The following is a 22871-nucleotide window of genomic DNA, read 5'->3' as shown; positions in this document are numbered from 1 at the left end:
AATTGGGTCTTATAATAAGGACCGGAAGAGTACTTTATTTATCATATTTATTTATATTAATACTGTTCTTATAAAATCTCAATCTACGAATCAAGGTTATGGGTGGTATTTCAGTTTGGCCAACAAGGATGGCGAACAAATAATTGGAGTGCCATTCTCCTGACCTCATTTTTTCGGCAGATTCTTGAACCCCGTGTGTGTTGCGTCTAGCAGTAGCACTATATCTATCTATCTATCTGACTATCTGAATGTGACAATGTCGCACACAGAAGTACAGAACCCTCAACAGCTTCGTCAAAATCCAATGTCCCCTGCGCAGCGCAACAATTCCTTGACCATCGACTCTGACCTCGACGGCATCGACCTTGACCCCTCCGATTTCGGCTCCTCCATCCCTCTCAAGAAGGTCCCCAACGGTGATGCTTTCGCCGCCTCTCGCGCCGGCGATGTTGACCGCCTCCGTTACCTCCTCGAGTCCGGAGTCAACGTCAATGCTCGGGACCAGTGGGACTCTGTTGCTCTCTACTATGCTTGCCTTGCCGGTCACCTCGATGCTGCTCGCATGTTGCTCGAGAGTGGTGCCATCTGCTCTGAGCACACATTCGACGGTGACCGTTGCCACTATGCCGCCCTTAATTTGAAGGTCAGGAAGTTGTTGAAAGCATTTGAGGCAAGACCGCCGCCTCTGGGTCCCTTGCAGGCGGCGCTGAGAGATACTTTCTTGGGTTGTGCCGCTAATAGGGCCTACTTGGAGCTTGCTGATTCTCAATTTCAAATTTCTGGTTAGTTTGTTATGCATTATCCTTGTTCTATTCAGAGGGTGAATGAATTATTCATTATGATGGATTCAGTTCCATTTTGAAGCGTTGCATTATTTATATAGTGTAGTATGGTATTCAAACCACAACAAAAATGGTTATTTTATTTGGTCTGCTCGATGATTAAGATTAGTTTTAGCACTGTCTTTAAGAGAGGTAAAGAAGCGAGCCGCGGGGAATATGTGGAAAGAGAAAAGTTGAATTAAGTAATGATCACCCAACTTTTAAATATCAATGATGATTTTCATATTAAACGGCAGTCTGAAGTCGCCTATTAATTTTGATTTAACTAGAATGAATAATTGGAACTTATATGTCAAGATTTTTTTTTTTTAAATTGTATACTTTTTAATCCAAGTACTTCGGGCCAAAAAATTCCAATAACTACTAAATTTTGCTAACAAATTGAGCTGCCTCTTTTTATTGCAATTACTATATAATTTTTCCTTTTTTAATTTGCTCTAAATTAGTCAACGGTTGCCCTCTGGTTTTGGATTGTGCAAGTAGCGAAAAGTTCTAACATGAATGATCATAAGGTGAACTGTGTTGGTGAAAAGTGCAAGATGTTGACATTAACTTTTGTTTTGCAGTACGAGGTGTATTTAAGTAACCAAAGATCACTAAATGCAAAACTTTCAGAGTAGGTTTTATTGAAACAACATAAAAGTTTGGTTGATCTTTTACTTGGGCAAAATATGACTTTATCCTTGCTTCCTACAATCCTATTGTTCTTTCCATAAGCTTAGGCATGTGTTCGCTTTATCTCAGGAAAATGGATCAAAGTTGTCTTGCCTAGGTTCCAGCAGTTTTTCCATGATGAGCTTTCTAATGCTTCATTGATTTCAAGAGATTTCTTATAAGCAGTTCCATGGAAGTATCACTGCTTAGATTAAGTGAATTTCTTTGGAAGTATTTTTTCAACAATGATGTCGTAAGAAGACGTAGTCTGAGACTCAGTATTTATTTTGATTGAGTAGGTATATCATCAACTCAGGGATCCAATTGCAACCACTTTCCTCCGGATGTGGTTTTCTATGTATCAGGAAGGCCTATTGAGGCTCACAGAGTCATATTAATTGCAAGGTCACCATTTTTCAAGAAAAAGTTTGAGAGTGATTGGAAAGAGCGCAGGGAAGTAAGATTCTCCAAGGAGAAATTGTCCTTTCCTGCTCTCTTTAGCCTCTTGCACTTCTTTTATTCTGACAGATTAGAGATTGCTGTAGATGACATGGAAGATCTTGTGAGAATCTGTAAAGTGTGCAAATGTGAATCACTACAGACAATTCTGGAGAAAGAACTAATTCATCAAAAATATGCAGAGTATAAAGCACTGAGAGATTTGGACAATTCTCAAAAACGGTTCATTTTACAGGGTTTATCCCTTCCTGAAGAAGACAGGCTTCCTGCAGCCTTGCATCGAATTCTTTGGGTTGCCCTTTCAAATTCAAATCAAGAAAATGTCCTAGATGATGGAATTGATAAATTAGCTTTTCGGGTGGATGCAATGCAGATTGCTAATTCTAAGGATGATCTTGCTGATGTTTGTATTAGAGTTGATAAAAAAGTTTTTCGTTGCCATCAAGTTATTTTAGCATCAAGGTCAGAATACTTCAAAGCAAGATTGTCACGGATACAGGACTTCCATGAAGGGAAAGATGAGTCATCTGTTGATTCCCTTCCTTGTCTTGAAGAACGTGATTTGAGCAAGGAATCATTTGAGAAAATGATCGAGTATATGTGAGTCACTTCCCTTGGCTAAAAGCCTGAAATTTAAAATATGAAGGGAAATTTGTTTGGATTATTTCAGTAACTTCTCTTCATTCTCTGTGGCTTCAATCAGTTCTCCATTGTAACTTGAGGCCTTTTAACTGCTGAGTATTTCTTACGATCCTATTCCCTGATTTATTGTCCAGTACTGCAGAACGAGAATTTCCTTGATGTTGCATATGCATTTTTTTTTTATCTGAAGAGTGGGGACTTCCACTATGTATAGCGTCTTCTGTTGGAATATGTGATAAGATGAACACACATTCAATTATTATATGCTGATACAAGTCAGGATACATATGACAACTTGTTAACTATGATACTTGGGTACTTATAATATGTCAAGATTGTGTAAAATCTATTCGAATTTGGGGTCATATGCAGTAAGTTCTTGCATGAGTGTCTATAAAGTGATTATGTGGGTCATATACTATTCTCGTTGATTATCTGCTCCTGCAGTGTCTTTGGCATGTTCCTAATATGCGCAATAGAGTATGTTGAAGTTTCATAGAGAATATAGTATATTTGTAGCCCGATTTTCAGTTGTAACTCTAATCTACGTGCATCTTATTCTGTCTTCTTTTGTTCTTTAGGTATACTGATGGTCTGAAGGATATTGATCCAGATCAGGTAATTCAACATAACTGCAAGTTGCTGTTGAAATGCTTTTTCATCTGTTTTCTAATGCTTACTGTCTCTTTTAAATAGGCAGAGGAAATGTTTGATGCTGCTTCTAGATATTTATTGTTTCCTCTAAAGCGTGCTGTGGCTGATGCACTGCTGCCACACTTGGAAATGGCTTCCCCTGCAGAACTTTGCCATTGGTTGATAGTGGCAGACATGTATGGCTATTTCCTTCCTTTTCTAATTGGAGGAAAAAAAAAAAAAAAGAATGATATAAATAACTTATCTTTATATTCCTCTATTAATGCTTATTTAGTTCTACTTATACTTGAAAAGTTGAAGATCCTATAGTAATAAGTTATCTGGCATAATGGTTAATGGTTGAAACACTGAACTCTGTTCATGAACAGACGTTATGAAACTTCCATCAGATTTCATGCAGTTTGAAAATAAATAAATTGTCGGCATTGAGCATTCAAATGATAATGGTCATTCATGGGGAATGTATTTGTATAACAATTTTTCTTGTCATAAGCTGCTACAACAGGTTTTCTGGAGTGAAATGTTGGGCGATTGGGAAGATCAGGAAAAAACTGAGTAGTTAAAAGCCTCCAGAGTGTAATGATATGTGCATAACTGTATAGGTGACAAAGCATTGCCAGAGGTATTAGAATCCTCAAATGAAGAGGAGTGGAATCATCTATTAAATCCTGACTGTAGAATCTGGAAATTCAGACTTGCAATGGTGAAGAATATAAATAAATTTAAAAAGAAGGATCAAAGAGAACAATGTACCTTTATTTATGAAAATCCGGTAGGGGTTGCGGGGGCGTGACTGGAATCAATTTCAAGGAGAATCCAAGGGCTGTGGGGAACATCTGTTAGCCGTGGGAGTAGTTAGGGAGCGGTGAACAGAGAAGAGGAAGGGGGGGGGGACAACTAGGTTTTCCATCAGAAAATAATGTAAAATCTCGTGAGAAGGTCATGGTTGACAAAAGGGATTCCATAAACAAAATAGATTCTCTGAAATAGTCATTGAATCATCCCTTGCACAGTATGTCATTTTGTTAGAAGAGAATAAGTTTTCCTTTTCTAACTTAATTTCTAACTGAACATTATTATAGATTCTGCTCAGATGAATTATATGTGTTGATTATTTTGCCACATGATAAGTCCTTGTATCTTAATCCAATTGCCCAACGTTGAAATCGTTCTCCAACATTATTAGAGTGCTGCATATCTTCTTCTTCTTGTTTTTTTTTTTGGCTGTGGCTAAAATGGTGGGGTCTTATGCTTGTGTCCAGGTATGGTGTTCTGAAGATACGGGAATATTGTCTAGATACCATAGCTTGTAATTTTGAAACATTTGCTGATACTAAAGAATTCCGAGCAATGCTGTTGACGCTGCCGCCACCGTCTGGAGATTCCTCTCTACGTACTACTGCCCCAAGTGTTCCTGGGGCTGCTCTAAATACTGATCAAGGCAATCTTCTTGATGATTTACGAGAGAAATGGCTTGAAGTTGAAGCTGCTGAGCTTGACAAGAGAGATGAGAGCGCATTGCAGTTTGACAAGCGTCTAGAAATGCTTATGCTTGTTGCAGAGCAAGAAAAATTGGGCAATACTGAATCAGATGATATTGAGAATGTGGCGTCCTCAGCTCTTTCTGAAACCTCTACTCAAATTTCTACTGAACTAGAACTGTAGATTCTGGAAAGTTTTGATAGACGTTCTTTTTCATGAGATTAAAATAAAATATGTGGAGTGTGTTACAGTGGTAATCTATAAGTTTGGTCGCTCAGAGTGCTTAAGTTGGGCTTTTGTAACTTCAGATGCTCGGAGCATCCCTTGATTGGGGTTCTTTTAAGTACCAAGCCGTATAGGATGTTGTGAAATGCGAGTGTTTCACAAATTACGAGATGATGTGAATCGGTTTAGACAAAGGTCTAGTTTGCCTGTATCCGATAAAATTGTAAGAATACAAGGAAGATTACCATAACTCAGGAGAAATCTACCTTTCTGCATGATAGTTAGACCCAATCTGTATTGCCTTTGTGTTTGTGTGCGTGTGGTTTTTTTTTTTTTTTTTTTTGCCCCTTTAGTGAGCGGCATATAACTCAATACAGGTAAGGATTGTAGAGATATTAACTGCGCAGAGATTGGAGTATGTTTTTGGTTTCTTTTTCTGAGTTGGAATTGTCCTGAGGATCCTGGAAATTGGATACGGTGTGGTGAAGTATAGGGATTATATTGCAATTTTTTAAAATTAATAAGAATTGGTATTAATACTTAATATCATAACAGAATGAGTGACTACCAATTTATTTGTTATCGACATAACTTCCATTTTGTTTTTAAAACAATCATTGTGCTGTCCGCAATTATGGTTAGCTGCATTATTGGCAAAACAAAAAATGGTTAGCTACATTAAACAATTAACTTTGGGTGTTAATTATGTAATATTAAGTACCCTACAGTTCGACACTTACACGAACATATTAAAATTTATAATAAATTATTCTATTTATAAATTAAGAATAATGTCTATGTCATGTATGGAAAAAAAATCGTCTAATAACTTAAAAAATAAGCTTGTAAATATCCAAAATTTTATTGACATATTGATTTGCATGTGAAATGAAATATGGGCTAGAGGACTCCAGAATTCATGAGTGGCTGTAGTTATACATAAACAAATTTGTGTACCAAAGACTAGGATTAGTTTGATGCTCAAAATGAAAGCATACAAATTATAAATAAAATTTAAAAAATAAAAAAAAAATCATGATATGTCTATTTTGAAAATAATGCAAAATGCTTTCAAAATTTTTAAAAACACAATCAATATTACATCGTTTCAAGGGAAAGATATGTCGCCTGTGAAAAACCAAAAATGGCCTCATAGCATGGCCAGTCTCCGTTGCATGAAGAATCTTTCCCATTTGACGAATATTGGAATATTGTGTTTCCTCTGCATTTTTTTTATTCCAAGGAATTGCGCTTAATTTATTTAAAGAATATCCCTAAGAACCAAAAACTCTAAATTAAAGAAGGGAAATTTACAATGCACCCTTCTTTCTTCTGTGACTTGCCACAGGACCCAAAAATTAAGCTATTTCTTTTGCCCTGAAAGCCAAAGGACAAATAGTTGGCACCTTCCTCTTTCTCATCCCTGTAATTCCATTGGGTGCCTTTGGCTTCAACAATTAAGAGGCTGTCTTTTCATTCTCATTGTCTCCTTCTGGAGAGCTCTTATTCTCTGAAGCATCAATTTCTAACTTGGATACATCATCAGCCACATCAGGTCCGCTTTCAGCCTCTTCTGAAGCTCTAGGATGTTCATCTTCTGATCTCTGGAGGCTCCAGTACATGATGCTCGCAGTCAAAGTAAGAATCATCTTTGAGTTAACCTGTCAAGGCAGCAAAATAAGCTGCAGCCAAACCACAAGCTTATACTATATATATTTCTTACAATAATCCAATGAAGCTTTCCCGAGTCTCATCAAATCATCAATAAGTGATCTGTTTTGTCTTTGCCTTTATGTCAGAGAAGAGAGTATACGCCTTACTCTTCTAGTCTCCCCCCCCCCCCAAAAAAAAAAAAAGAAGTATCTATTTTATAACTAGAATGATGAATATTTATATTGCAAAAGGTTTTATTTATGCTGTGAACGGTTTCATGGTCTTTCAAGGCTACAACTAGGATTGAGTTGACATTTTCAAATTCAAAACGTACATTTGATTACCCCAGTAACCCCAGAAGACTAGCAACACTTGAGTGAAAGAGACATTTAACAGTAAAATGTTCCTTTTAACACTCAGGCACTTATTTTTTATCAAAATCTGGTTGTAAAATGCGGTTAACTGTCAGTTAAACAAACCATAATGTTGAACGACGCTTTAAACCGTCAGGGGGTAAACTGATTTTGGGCAAAACCATGGCAGGGCAAACTGTCACTTGCAATCAAATAGGGTTCGCACGATACACTATCAACAGAAATACACTTTTAGAACTTAGAAGTGGACACAATATAATTATTATCTCCAGATAATGAATTATTTAAAGTTGTAAAGGGTTCCAACTTCTGTATTTCAAAAACTTAATCTAATTTGATTCTCATAAGTTAATATCGAGGACAAACCACAATTAGGTCAATCATCATATTAGACATACACAGGAAAAACTTGTTTTCTTTATAATACTCTGCATTTGACAATTAAGTTCAACTTAATTTGTTTTTGTTGGCCAACAATTCAACTTAAATTATCGAACATACCTCCATTATGTCCTCAGGCAACAGAAAAATAGAACACCCAAGTTTTCGAGCAACACTGATTATATATGTTGCATTTGATTTCTTGTCCTCATCTGCCATCCACATAACAAAATAATAAGAAATCTTTCAATTCCAACAAAATGCTTTATGAAAAATTAAAAAGGCGTAAGCTCAAATCTAACTAGCCTTAACCTGTCCAAATGACAACATACCTGTCTCCCCCTTGGTTACAAGACTCCAGTTGACAACCCTTGGCTCCACTGCACTCAGAAGTTCAAGGAAAAAGGTCCCACTGGAAAGATTCTTGTCCTGATGGAAAATAAAGAGTTTAAAAAAATATATATTATATAAATATCAAAACCAATGTTTTAGCCCCACATTACAGTTAGTGCTGTGCCTCAATGATTAGTCCAGTAAAAATAGGCACTGATAAGCAGATTCTCCCATGGTAAGAAAGCTTGACATATGCTTGAAAGATTCAGCCAGTGCATTGTGCCTCTTAAAATAAATGGCGAACAGTATTTTCTTTCTTCCTAAGTTTGAAAGTACTTTTAGGATTGCAAGCACTTTATTTAATCACATCAGAATATTAAAAAAATTATCACCGTAGCAAGATTTTTGTAATCGTGACACGGATTATGATAGATATTATCCTTGTCATTTCTTTCACTAGTAATTCAATAATGATCATGGATGTTTAAAACTCATGAGTCATGAATAAGATGAATGTATACTCAAAATAACAATGGAGGTACGCACAAAAGCTCACACATATAAACAAGTTTCGACAGTCAGCAATTTTCATGCAGCCACCCAATGGTCATAGTTAATGAGGTGAATATCTAAAGTCGTTTCTTGGAGCCTATTATTCCCTACATTTAAAATGCAAAACATACCAACTTTGAGATTAATCAGCTACCAACCTCAACAAATCTAAAATTGAGCGTATTGGATAATGAGCTAATTTTTTAGAATCTATATTCCAAGGTGGTATACAGAAAAGCATCCAATTATATTAGCTTTGCTGCAGCATTAAACGAGGGCTGGGGCTTCTAAGTTTTCTAATAGGAGAGTAGAAAAAAATGAAAACAGATGGTGCTGGGAGATTGATAACTAGGTGTCATATAACTAATTACCTTGAAACTCTCCATTTGGGAATTTCTTCCAGCACTCTTTACTTTATTGTTTGCCCAGTTTAATATATCAGCATCTGTAATTTCTTTACCGTGATGTTTGCCTTGGGAGTGTGATCTCAAGTTTTTCAGAAGTTGAAGCATATTATACCTCATCAACTGCCACAAATATGCTGTGAGAGGATGAACATATAGAAATGAGTTTCTCAGACAAATTACACAAAATAATGGTGAACTAATAGTATAATCCCCCACCCCATCATAAAAACAGAAGTAAATACAAGTTGCAATCAAGCAATTTAAAACAAAAATGGGCAAGTTAAGTAAGACTCTCTTCAGCCTAAAATAAGACAGATTTTGCTAATTAAATCAAATCTCTGCGGTAAGGAAACAGTAATCATATTCATTGCCAACAATGTCTTATCAATAATTAACTCATTCTCATTAGTGATATATGCTAAGACAGCATCAATACATGCAGTCCGCCAAAAGCAAAAGATGGCAAGGCAACCTCATTCAAAATCCATAAAAGCCTTCTCTCCCTACTTCACAGCACTGCAGATTATATGTTTAATGATGATATCCTTTTTGAAGATCGTAGTTCAGTATATCGGGATGCATAAAAAGGTTATCTAAGAACCCAAAGAAAACATGAATAATATGATGGGTTAAAATGCAGGAATTATTCGGTTTAAAATTTTAGGAGAATAATCCGAAAGTCCAAGATAGTAATACGGTCTATAAGTGAATACGGGTGCGGACCTCAATTTTTTTGAAGACTAAACATATATTTCAAAATATATTTATGATTTTCCCGAAGTAAAGATAGCTGTCTTAGCATACTTACACATGATCAAGGGAAAAGGATAATCAAATTTGGGAAGATTTTTATTTTATTTTCCTTTTCTTTTATATTTTCATTTCTAGTTCGGGAGGGGAATTGGAACTTCCACTCGGATACGTTTTATGTAGTTTTGGTGGGCATGCTGGAACTCCGTTTATTTGGAGATAAATGGCAGTTTGCCAAACCAAACGTGGGGGAGTCCAAAGTGACATGAGGAAATCGTCCTAAGGAGCAAACAGCAAAGGGACCTAAATCTTGGAATCCAAAAATATCTATAAAAGACATCTTTTATGACTTCAGTTACTTTTTGTATAAATCAGTGCTTCCTTTACCAAGTACCCTATTAAGAAAAATAAAATAGATTTCAAGCACATTCCAAGAGAAGGCACAGGTCATACAAGTATATATCAACTTTGCCACACATAACAAAGAAAAAATTACAATACTCAAAGGGAAGACCCAAACTGACCTATTATGAGCTTTTTATTGCCTTGTACAATATCATTCCCAGCAACATTCACTAAAGAAAAGTTTAGGTTTTTCCCAATTTCTATTACTTGGTTGCAGTTTTCAACTTTTCGAAATGGCATCTTTATAGGAGGCTTAGTTGCCTGCTTCCAATTGACAGATGTAGGTGAAACCTTATCAAGTACTTCTAATAGAACCCATCTGCATATAATGTAAACAATAGCCACTAGTTGAGCAGGAAAAGCCAAAAATGGAAAGAAAAATAAAAAGTGAAATAAATATGAAAAGGAAAACGGGGAAGGAAAAAAAAAGAAGCCGAAGAAAGGAAAGTTTACCCATTTCTGACATCCTCAAAAACATTATTGACATGAGTAGAAATCCCAAGACTGTTTATCCACATTCTGAAGCATCTTTCTTCACGAGATGTCTCTGCATCATCTGTCATCATCTCAGCAAAGGACATTTTATCACTGTCAACTTTGTCTGTAAGACCATTCCTGCAGAAGTATCCGAGAGATTTTAATTTACGTAAAGAAATCTTGAATCTCACTTAACAGAACATGTGAGAAAGGTTAACTCAACTCATTGAACAGTGAAATACAAAACCTAATATGATTGTATTATTTCCCATAAAAATAAAAGCACCAATACTTTCCCCAAGGCCTAAATGAAAATGCGGAAAATAGCCAGGGTTGGGAAGATAACCAGGAATATCCCTACAGCACTAACATGGAATGAAATAACTGGCACATTTGCAAGATCCTAATATTAACCATACCTATGCTGGAATATCTCAGCAACGAATGCAAGATTAAGGTTTGCTGACCCCTCCACAATGTCCTTAGAAGTAAGGTATCTCTTGCAATCCAATTTCTCTGCCTGCTCAAGAATCATGTTTGCTCTTTCTGTCGGATCTTGTGCAGCCAAGACAGAAGGGCCAGAATGTTCTGGAGCAAGAGTATTAAGCAAGTAAGCATATGCCTCTCCATCCTGAAGACCAAAGACATCATCAGCTGTAGTAATTGTTTTCATGATAAAACCATATTCTAGCTAAGCATATAACCATCTGTTACATATGGCAAAGACTATCCACATCATGAAGCAGCAGTCTGTATGGTTAGCAATTACATAATGAATTTTTTCCTTTAATTTACTGGACAGTGGATATGGCCGAGAAAACAATGTTTCTTAAGCATTTTAATTGTCAACCCATTATCAATAACGGCTGACCAATGTAATAAAAAGAAGTGAATATCCAGTGGGTCCCATCAGAGGCAAATTCAAAACAGACAACCCACAGCTCTTGGGATGAAAATTATCAATAAGGTGATAACCCCATTCACATTTCACTCCCAACACCAACACAAAGGAAGCCACATAGAAAGGAGGCAGGGTCACAAAGGGAATGCTCATGAACGCCTCCATCCTATGTGCCCAGTTTCCCGTCATCCTTCCTCTCGCAGAGGTACACAATCCATCTATTTACCATTTTACTCAGTTGAAGGATTGAATTAAGCATCTAAGAACCTGAGGCCCAAGGCCCCACAGGTTTCTCACTATTATCTTCCATACAAGTTAGACAGACTCCTCTCAAGATCAGGTTCTCTCCCTAACTGCAAGCATTTTCTAAAAAAAAGTATGTATAACACAAATAACTGACATCAGCTTGAAAAGTTATCCAATTCAGATTAGTTTCTAGCTAGAAGTGATTAGTTCTGAAGGAGTAAGTCAGATGTAAATGGTTAGGTTTCTCTTACCTTTAAGTCAGACGAGAAATTTGTAACCTGTTTCTTATATCCCGCTTTCTTCAAGTGGAAATTCATCCATTTCAATAAAACCTTTTCAGGTGCTAAATTCATAAGCTCCTCCACTTCCTGCCAACATTTTATAATAAAATAAACTATTTATGACCATTGTAATTTATGATATATATATATAACCACTAAGCTCCTAAATTAAAAATCAACTGGAACAATTAAACCAATCTATGACCTTGCTGTCTTCCACTAGTTCCACAAGTTGAGGAGTTTTCTTCAGATTGACATCAGCTAAGAGTTGAAGCTGATATTGCCATCATATTGCAGGACAAAGAAAAAAGACTGTGTAAGCATTATAAACTTTAAGTCTACCCACTGACAATGGTGCCAGTTTCTTAATCCATGGTACATAACCTAAGACTAAGTTTCATCTACCTTGATTATTTGTGAAATCAAGCCCAGCAACAGATGCGGCTGCAAGGTAACCAATTAACAAAATAAAAGGGGAAAAAAAGAGTGTTGGAGTCAAACTACAAACAAAAGGAAAGAGACATGTATGATGCAAAAATAAGATTAAACTTACTCTTCCTTCAATTAAATCTTGTGTGCCTATATTAACCACTGTGCACCCAATAGCCTTTGCAGAATTCAGGCAAAGGGTATGATTTTCATTCCTCTCCCATGGATTAAGAACCTGTTTTGTGTTAATTGCTCTCTCATCTATAGTCCCGGGAACAGCAACATTGATAAGCTTGCTGCAGGAAACAGAAAAATAATAACAGCATAATTACATAAACATTGTCTTAAAACTAAACATCTTAACAAAATAACGTGTGCGTGTGTGTGTGGATATATCAAAATCAACTGGTTGGATCCTGCACATATACCAGAGAAGGACCCCATCTTTTACAAGGTCAAACAAGGCGTTTGTTGATGGATCTATAGGAAGAAACTGCTTCAAAAATTTATCATCCTTCAAATAGTTGTTAATATGAGAAACATAGGAAGCTTTCTCTGATTCATTGATAGCATGATGAACAGTCGTAGTTGTTGCCTTCAGAAATGAAGAGCCTTTTGAACCACCAGTTTTTGCCACTGCTCGGGTTTGCAAATTTAAATGTGCCTGCCAGTCAATTTGATTCATTTAGATGCCTGGCCCAATGTAAATGTAATGCATAAAAAAAGCACTTATATTTACAAAATAAGCTACATATACAAGCATAGACGGACATAAATAAAAATGCAATGCTACGTTAAGTACATATAAGCTATGGCCATTTATACATCAAATGGCAGTTTTTTTTTTTCCTTTTGGCAGTCGGCTTTTCTCTTTAGTTCTTCAAGAAAAGCGACATATAGGTTGTTGCTGCAAGAACAATGGAACAAACGCATCAACATCTTAGAAAGTAAACATAAGACCTCAGCATTACTGAACTAACCCGAAGGAAGGACTCAAAATCAATTTCTTCATTCATGTCCTGATACGACTCGCGCAAGCTGGCCTTAATCTCGTCCTCATCGAATAATTCATTAAAAACCTTAAGTTTCTTTAAAAGGGACGGCAAATCTCCCACGGTAACTCGTCCCAATTCAGTCTTCACCGATAAAAACTGTAAAGAAGATAACTCATTTCAGGCATCAGTCCAACACGGACAGGTTGCCACAGTATTGGTTTCTTCAAGGAAACAAATCACTGATGTCTATAAAGCAATGACGATACGTAATTACAACATGAACAACCTACTTTAGATTTCAAGGTTCGAAGCTCCACTTGGGTGAACTGGCTCTGAAGCTCTTGATCAGAAACAAGGACTCCAACATAACTAGACATTTTGAACGCGGTTTGGGTGCAAATAATCAAACGCCTCGAAGAACACTGCCCATAACACATCATAAGTTTATAAAAATTCCGACGCAGTCTCAGCAAATCATGACAATATATCACAAAACAACATAACGAAGACAGACTCCGACGCATGAAGGAAACGAAAACTAAAATTGAACGTGCATGCAAAATGCTTGCTTTAACCAACCCAACAGAAGAATCACGCGGGCCACAGGCACGAAACATGGAAGAAGAAAATAAAACCCAGATGGGGAATGAAGAAGAGGTACCTGATACACTCAGAACCTTAAGGGAAAAACGTAAAAATGTGTCATCATTATGGTTGCAAGAAGTTTGGAGTTGCGAGAAGAGATGGAAGAAGGAGAGAAAGCGAGAGCGAGAGGGGAGGGAGAGTTTGGGTGTGATGTCTGAAAATCAAAATGGGGTCGAGAGAAAAATATGTATGACGGTAGGATCCGCGAAGAAGGAGGGAAAGCTTTTTGGCGCTACAAGCTTTTGCGTGGTCTGACGGTCTCATGCTAATATTATTATTTATACGCATTTGGCAGTTGAAACCTGACTGAACCTCCCTCGTTCAATTTGTTTTCCATTTATTGATTCTTTCTTCTTTCTCTGCTACTCCTGTAATAAATCACATTTTAGAAACATTTTCTATTATCGAATACAAGTCATTTTTACGACAAACATTTAATACCAGCTCAGTTACTTGATATAATAGCTAGTTGATTAATTTGAGTAAATTAAAAAAATCAGTTAAATTAGTTATTTATAATAAACACCCTTGCTAATTAAACAAATTAACCAAAACTACTATTACTACAAGAATTACCTTAAAAAATAGATAAATATGATAGACAAAATAGATTGAGATATTATATTTAAGATAGAATTGAAAGTTAAACTAACTGTAATTATATTAAAAAATAATTTTATCTTTTTAAGAATGCCCCCAGCGGAGATAGAGCACTGAATTAGAATGATAAAGAAACTAAAGCAATAAATTTAAAAAATAATTTGCACTGCCACTCAAAAATAATTTTGAGGCTACTTAAGATTTTTATATTAATTATATAGATGACCGATTCTCTTTTCATTTTAATTTTAATTTTCACTAAAAATATGTCAATATGGTGCAAACTATATATCATATCATATTAATATACTCTAAATTTATCTACTTTATAATAATGAAACATAAATAATGTACAATGAAATAAAATTGCTAAACACGAATAGCACTTGACTCCCTTGCATGGATATATATTTTATGTGTTCTTATTTGTATTATAAACATATTCTCAAAAAGAATCCCTATTTTATATAGTTTTTTTATTCTTTTTTCTACGTGGGAACCAATAATAATAAAATCGTTTAAAATTTATAAAAACTAATTGACTAATTTAAGTAGATTAAAGAAGTATGTTAAATTAGTTATTTGTAACAAATAAATCTTGTCTTCTCTAAAATACCCTTGCTAATTATATGTATTAGCTAGAACTATTATTTGATGAAATATTTAGCATGTATAACTATTACAATGACTGTTTTAGAAAATATAGATAAATATAAGAGACAAAATAGATTTAGTCTTATATTTAAAACCAAATTAAAAGTCAAACTAACTCTTACACTACCTCTGATCTTTAATGTAAAAGCTAATTGAGTAATTTGAGTAAATTAAAAAAGTTTGTTAAGTTAGTTATTTGTAATAAATAGGTGCTATTTTTCTTAGAATGCCCTTCCTAATTATTTGTATTAGAGTACTAGCATTCTATGGAATTTTTAATATGTGCAATTATTACAAAGACTACTTTAAAAAAGTGGTTAAATATGAGAAATAAAATAAATTGAGGTTTTATATTTGAGATTAAATTAAAAATCAAACTGAATATTATATTAAGAATGGATATAGTATCAACTATTTGTTAGATACTCGTGATTTCACGAAAAGTCCTTGCTTCTGTATTTTTGTCAACCAGCTAAGCTAATTAATATAAACTGAAATTAATTTCTTCATGAGCATCTTTTGATCCATCTCTTTCTCATTTTTGGCATGTGAACGCTTTATTGAGATAGAATGAAGAATAAATATTAAAATTTACTGGTTTTAACATGCACTAGCTTTAACATTTGATTAAAAGGATATTGTACCTCTTAGATAGATTTAATTATGTAAGTCTATGTAACATACTGTTTTTTTAAAAAAATATATCAATTAATTAAAATAATATTATATTATTATATTATAAATTAAAAAAAATACCCAGCTTTCCACCGAATACGGTGGAAAGGCTGGGCAATTCAGAAAGAACAAAGAAAAATGGGGGCAAGCATTAATTGAAGTAGGAAAAAATGAGGCATGGGGATGGGGTAGTTGGAAGGTGAGAGGAAATAGAATAAAAAAGGGGTAGGGGGTGGTTGGAAGGTGAGAGGAAATAGAATAAAAGAAGGGGAGGGGAGACGGAAGAGGAAGAGAAAGAGCAAAAAAAGAAGAAAGAGCAAAAAAAGAGAAAAGAGAGTGAGAAGTATAGAGGAAAAGAGAGACAAAGCTAAGTTATAAAGTACCTAATAGTTTTGGAGATTATTTAAGTATACAAAAATATTTTTTTATCAAATTTTCTTTATGAATATTTTCTATATATTTATAACTTTATATTATTAGTGCCATTATAATGTTTGGAGAAAATTTTACTGTTTGGGTATAGAGTAAATATGGAGTTTAGACAATGTATAACCGTAGAAATTTAAAGATACATTATTAAAGAATTTTAATCTGTTTATATTTACTTAATGACTGTTTTGAGAATTTTAAATTAAGATTTTAGTTGAACAAATTGTTGTTCGAAAATATAAAATATTTTTACCGATTAAATTCACGTTAAATAATTTATTTGAGTTATTTAATATATTATTAAAATTTTAATTGGTTTAAATACTAAAATAAGTTAAAGATATATTTTTGAAATAATTTTTAAAGACTTAAAAAATTGTAATTTAAGAATTTTATGAAATTAAATACAGTTACAGCTTATTTATAAATTAAAAGAGTTGTTTAGTTTAGAGAAATCTTAAATGAGACTATAATAAATAATTGATATTTTAATATAAAATCTTTATATTTTAAGAAATATATATTTATTTAAGTTATTAGATTTAAATAGTCTTATATGTAAATTATATTTTCAAAATATTATATCTATTATAAATAGCTAGATCTTGGAGTTTATATAATTTTACTTTAGAGGGTAGTCTTAGAATTTTAGAGTAGTTTTGAGTTTTATATTAATAAATATTTATGTGTAATTTTGTAGACTCTTGAGAATTTTGGAGTAGTCTTTGTGTGATTATTTGTAAGCTAAAAGTTACCAGATAACTCTGAAAATTCTTTCTTGTATATGTGAATTATGTATGATTATATTGTGGATTTACTAATTTTTATATTACTGAAATATAGTATTATGATTTTTCAAATAAATGTTTGATATGTTATTAGATTTTAAGATTTATTGCTATTGATTATGATTAATATTTAAATATATTGATATCTATAGAATTATCACGAGTTGTTGTTAAATGATACAGAAATTTTATTACTATCTTATTTTTAATAATATACTTGAGGACGTATTTATGATGTAATATTATTTGCATCTGACATATGCATTGTTGGGCTAAGGATAGAAAGAGATTTGTATGAATATAAATTACCACGTGATATGCCATCACTTGGTGCACAGTGGATGACACTTGTCAATGCCCCTTCTTTCATGTTTTCCTTTAGCCAGGAATTCATTGGAGTTGTGGGACATGTGACACCTTTCTCTTCGCAAAGGAAGGGAGCCATAGTCCAAATTTGAGCTCTATATCTTTGGCCAGATATATCTCTAGTATCGGTGAATTTGGAATAATTCAGTAAAATGAATTAGTTTCTATCAGACTATGTGTTAGTACTATGGCTCCAGTCAGCGATATAAGGGTAGATGGTGATATAAGAGAGGTAGCATATTGCATTATTTTTGATATATTGGAAAAATGATATCGGTATATTGCTGAATCAAAAATGAAATTAAGTTAAATGTATCAAATTCTTGATTTTTATATATACATATATACACACATATAAATAGATTTTTGGTTTATCATATATGGTTTGCTTGTACAGGTTAGAATTTCAGCAGTTACTAAAACGTTTGATCTCATCTCTTATAGTAACAATTTTTCAGATGAAGAATCTAGTAGGAATCAAGATAAGGCACCAATGGAATGAGCCGTGAAGGCTTCTATGCTCCTCAAACACATGCTATGTTATATTTTTATTTGTCATGACTATAAGAGTTCAATAGTTTATTTTGTCAAGTTATGTTAGAAATGTTTTGAAATTATAATTTATTTGAAATATTAGAAATACTTATAAACTTTTAAATGAAATATTTTATCGCATATACGGATATAATTATGCAAGGCGTTACAGTTTAATCCGTACTTCTTCCTCTTTGCTTCAATCAATTCACAAATTGTGTTTTTATCTGATCCCAAGGTACATGCACATGCATACGTATAAGTCTGCGTGTGTTGAACATGATTTCTGGCCAGTCGGGCGAGAGTCAAATATGATACAAATAGCAATAACTCTAACCATGTACTAACTCCGATCCTAATTATAAAATTATAAAATCCTATTTATAGTCTACAAATGAGATCTTATAATTAGGACCGAAAGTGATATAATTTTAATATAACATATTCTTAAATCAAATGAAATAAAACGTGATATAATGATCACTTTTTAATTTTTCTAATACAAATAAAATTTTAATGCGAAAATCAAAATATTTAATTTTTACCATGTGTTGTTCGAAAATTGATATCAATTTTCTGTATTGATGAGTATAGTTCAAAGTAGGAACATAATATTCGGCCAAAAAAAAAAAAAAAGGAACACGGTAAAATTGGTTTTATGAAGCTTACTATGTAGCTTCGCTTGTTGTACTTCGTATATTGCCTTAATCTATTTGGGTTCTATTTTTATCCTCTGTATTATCTTTTAACTTCTAGTGATCTACAGCGGAATGCGATTTTAAATTATTCGTGAGAAGTTTCTTCGTATTTTTATTACACACTCGTGCATATGTATGTATCCAAGTAATACGCTTCTTTGAGGTATTCAATTCAAAATAAATTTAATTATCAAGGAAATTCTAGATACAAACCCAAGACGTGTGAACTTCTTAAAAAGGAAAAATACTATTCCTCCGGTCCTTAATATAGAACCCATTTAACTAATTTGATTAGATTAAGGAAGTTAGGTAAGTTAGTTAATTATAAAAATTGTGACATGTTTTTCCTAAAATACCATAATCATCTTTCTTAATACCCCTCTCTATCTTCTACTTGATTATGGTTGATGGAGTATCCATAGGGGTAATTAAGAGAAAATTGATAAATATGAGAAATGTGTCTTATATTTAGGATCAAAACCAACTTAGCAATTGGGTCCTATATTAAGGACCGGAGGAGTATATTTTATCTCCTTCAACTAAGGTTTAAGTACAAAATGGGTAATCAAACTTCAAAAATGTGATCAAATACCTTCTAAAACTTTGGACTAAAATGAAAGAATCGAACCTCTCTTATTGCCTCTCAACAATCTTGGCAGACTGATACGAGGATCACATTCTCTCTTGCAGTTTATTATTTTAACTGAAGTACGACATTTTTGCTTTAGCCCAAAGTTTGCTTTGCATTTAAAATTTGAACATATGAATATTATTGTTCAACCTTTAAAAAAAAAAAAAAAGATAAAATGTACTTCCGACTTTCTTAAATCAGTCAAACAGAAGCTAGTATATGACAGATTGAAGGAGAGTTAGTGGGGAAAATTGGGGAAGCTCTCCATCTATGGTGAAGCCCATTCCTTCCGGATGTCAAAGGTATAGTTGATCTCCAAGTGACATTTGTTATCATCATCAACAAACTGCAAAAGCAAAAACTTCTGTCGTACAACTCGAAAGCTCAGGCAAAGTGAAAGCAAGTACCAAAAGAGTTTTGCATCAAGACATAAAATTCTGTCTCCCCGCAAGCCAGAGAAAATGTCAAATAGGAAGAAATAAGAGGAAAATTCGAAAGCTGTTCACCACACAATCACTTCTCTACTGAAAAATAAATAACATTAGAGGTAAATTCAACAAGGAAGATTTGACATGTGTTTTGAATATATTGTCTGGTAAGAAATGATGTTGATGAGAACTGAGAAGCATTAAATATCTGAAACATCTGGCAAGTATTGCTCATACCCTTTTCATAGCCTCATCCCATGAAAATGGTTAACAGAAATTGCAGCAACTAATTATAGTTCAAAATGCAACTAGTTTGAGCTCAGAGAATACTTTATCAAGAACTAACTCTGACTATTGTGGTGTAGTGAGGGGCTAATACATTAGCAGTCATCTAAATATGAGTATTCCATGTTTCTGTTTGTCTTTGGAAAATGCAGAAAATTGTATGACTTTATTTAGTGGTAGTTTTACCCTCGATTTCGCAGAATATTGTCCTCTAGCAAACATCCCAGAGGGTGTGGTTTCTTCCGGCATCTCATGTGTGTAGGGCTCTGCCTGAGGGCTGAAAGTTCCCAACATCTCTTTTGCGCTGTCCACTGAAATGATACTCATTTGTAAGACAATGCCTTAGAAGTTAGATCAGCATAAACATTTAATACCGTGCTCAGAGCAGCCCTTAACTAGAATTTTCTACAGAAGTCTTAGCTATAATTTTATACAAATTATCCATTAACACGTCACTTGTCCATAACAGGTCTAAGTTCATAAAAGTTCTAATATGAACCTCCTGCTTGTAAAGTGAGCAATGTCGCTCTCAATTTTTCAAAATGTTTTGCGTTTCTGTCACACCATCCATGTAAAATTGAACATAAAGTAAATAACTTCCTAGCATAGACATTATTTATACACCTGGCATGGTTAACCCATCCTTAGACTTGGAGTAGAAGTCAGTAGACTGTTTGAACTTTGGATGGAGATGCGATCAAATCACAAAATTGGATCATTTAAGAAAAATAGGAGGGTAATATTGCCTACTTTTGGACTATGCAGACCGAATTGAAACTATTATAAGGGTAAAAGAATCCTAACTGCATTTAAGCCTGTATTATATATTTGGAACAATTGCGACATAACTTACCCTTCATGCCAGTCTTCCAGACGGTATTGGTGTATTTAAACCCAGACACAATATTGTTGCTGACTTGGAAGGCAAATTTCAAACGGTAATGGCTACCTTCTTTAAGAGTAAACCATAAGCCTTTTGGGTTTCCGTCCTCAGGAATAGGAAGAACAATGTCATCTCTTCCAGGAGAAATGATTGACAGACTAAGAACTTTCACTTCAGGTTCAAGAGTTTCTGAAATGATAAATTGGCAAATAGAAATCGAGTTATTTGATACAGGAATAGAATAGAAAGAGGATTAGCTAGATAATAAATTTAAACTTATATAAAAAATTTTACTTAAAATTGAAGGGACTCACATAAGAAAAGAGACATTCTAACACATAATCTTTCAAATGACAACATAAATCAGAGCGTGATGTTGACATGGTACAATACAGAAAGAAAAGTAACATAAAGCGGTATTGCTCAGCACATTTATCTTCATGAATAATTAGTGACAGGATTTGACACCATCATATAGAAATAACTGAGAGCAAAAACAAAACATCAGTAATTGAGAATTCGAGAAATAAAGGCATAAGGGAAATAGAACACCTCCAACATTTTCCATATCCACGCTGCCAAGAAGTTGTTCCTTCCATCGCCTTAGACTCTCATCATCCTGTATTGTCAAAAAGACGACAAAAAAAGCATTAAGGAGGAAACAACAGTCAGAAAAGAAAACTGGGGAAATGAGTGTATACAATATATCCCCCTCCAGTTGGCCAAATTCAGTATAGATTTGAAACGCATATCTCTGTGAAAGCCCTCACGATTTGTTAGCACACCACTTTCTTCAGTTATATTTTGAATATTTGCAGTGATTTTAATACCAATAATATTAATTTAATAGACAACAAATTTATTTAAGACACAAGTGAAATGAATCGTTACAACTTTCACATTATTATTTTGATCAAAACTGAGACAAAATATTAAAGATTAACTAGATAGTAACAGAAAACATCAGAAAGTTAGATGACGGCAAAATGATTTTGCTGGGGATAAACCGGGTACTTCCACATCAATATGTAATCAATCCGGACTTTTCACTGAAAAGAGATAAAGAGAAAATAGAGATAAAAGAGAATATAAATATGATGAGAAATACTGGACGCCATAGATACCCATAGTCACATTATTACATCTAATAAATAAGTGTGCGACTATTAAAAAAACAAAATGTAATATGCACCGGAACATTCAACTGCAGGGAACACAGACCTTATCTTTCTCAAGCTGATCTTTAAGAGAGCATTTAGGCCCCAGCTCTAATTTGGTTCCCTCGTCATCGTCGTCATCCTCAGTTGGAGCGACAGAAGACTCGCTCGCATGTCTTGGCAGACTCTCGCCTTCCTTTTTCTCTTCAGCTGGTTCTTTACCTGCTTCATTTTCATCAGGCTTCATGTTCTTGGAGCTTTAGACTGCTCTAACAATTTCAAAAGTGGTTAGCTCATCAAAACTCACAAGGAATCACAATGCGCAAATGGGAAAACCCAGATGTCAAATTACAGAAACAAAAAAAGTTAGGTAGACAGTATGAGACCAATCAATACAAAATTCGAAACAAATTTAGGTCGAGGCTATGTTTCGGAAAACCCAAGAGAGAAGGCAGACGAATACGCACCAGCAAAAATGGGGTTTGTTTGAATTGTTCAAGAAATCTGAAAGGGGAGAGAAAAAGATGGGTAGGTCGGGGGAAAAAATCGTGAGGTGATCCGCAATGTCCGTGGGGAAGGGAGCGATTGACTTGAAAGGAGTGTCTTTCGTTGGCCATTAACAATCCAGAGAAGTAGAAATTGGTGGCAAAAAAAAAAAAGGATGGGACGATGAAATCGAAATTGGAATTCGTATGCTTTATATGGTTCTCTTTGCTGCTTTGCCAAGAGATGCCCATTCTAGTTTCCCGCGCTGAAACGAAAGGGCCGTTCAGGGCCAAATTATATTTATAATAATTCATGTTTAACAAAAAAGAAAAAAAAATTATCCTCATTATTTTGCTCCATATTTTTAATCATCTTTTAAAATTATCTTTCTTCAACAAAGTATGTTGAATCACTCTCCAACAAAAAAAAAAGTATGTTGAATTACTCTAATATTGTCTTCAATAAAAAAA

General features: G+C 34.1%; 3 protein-coding genes across 3 annotated transcripts; 1 reads left to right on the top strand and 2 right to left on the bottom strand.

Annotated features, from left to right (window-relative positions):
- The first annotated feature begins 196 nt into the window (after window positions 1–196).
- Window positions 197–5249, top strand: LOC114716018 (BTB/POZ domain-containing protein At2g04740). The gene is made up of 5 exons (XM_028900948.1): window positions 197–782; window positions 1796–2555; window positions 3179–3215; window positions 3294–3427; window positions 4514–5249. The coding sequence occupies exons 1-5, from the start codon at window positions 257–259 to the stop codon at window positions 4914–4916; spliced, it is 1860 nt and encodes a 619-aa protein (XP_028756781.1). The 5' UTR covers window positions 197–256; the 3' UTR covers window positions 4917–5249.
- Window positions 5250–6375: 1126 nt separating this feature from the next.
- Window positions 6376–13890, bottom strand: LOC114716084 (fimbrin-5-like). The gene is made up of 15 exons (XM_028901026.1): window positions 13804–13890; window positions 13433–13564; window positions 13128–13298; window positions 12576–12811; window positions 12272–12443; window positions 12124–12162; window positions 11924–11992; window positions 11689–11805; window positions 10710–10921; window positions 10267–10428; window positions 9933–10132; window positions 8623–8792; window positions 7699–7795; window positions 7487–7578; window positions 6376–6619 (listed from the first exon to the last, which is right to left on the bottom strand). The coding sequence occupies exons 2-15, from the start codon at window positions 13517–13519 to the stop codon at window positions 6416–6418; spliced, it is 2028 nt and encodes a 675-aa protein (XP_028756859.1). The 5' UTR covers window positions 13520–13564; window positions 13804–13890; the 3' UTR covers window positions 6376–6415.
- Window positions 13891–19218: 5328 nt separating this feature from the next.
- On the bottom strand, window positions 19219–22547 carry LOC114716075 (rho GDP-dissociation inhibitor 1-like). The gene is made up of 6 exons (XM_028901015.1): window positions 22383–22547; window positions 21980–22179; window positions 21311–21377; window positions 20729–20947; window positions 20062–20186; window positions 19219–19508 (listed from the first exon to the last, which is right to left on the bottom strand). Exons 2-6 carry the CDS (start codon window positions 22160–22162, stop codon window positions 19431–19433), a joined length of 672 nt encoding a protein of 223 aa, XP_028756848.1. The 5' UTR covers window positions 22163–22179; window positions 22383–22547; the 3' UTR covers window positions 19219–19430.
- Between the last annotated feature and the right edge of the window lie 324 nt (window positions 22548–22871).

The sequence above is a fragment of the Neltuma alba genome, unplaced genomic scaffold, assembly GCF_004799145.2.
Source record: "Neltuma alba isolate B1F8T4 unplaced genomic scaffold, ASM479914v2 tig00002049_pilon, whole genome shotgun sequence".
NCBI classification, from domain to species: Eukaryota; Viridiplantae; Streptophyta; class Magnoliopsida; order Fabales; family Fabaceae; genus Neltuma; species Neltuma alba.
This window is presented reverse-complemented; position numbering and strand designations above follow the sequence as displayed.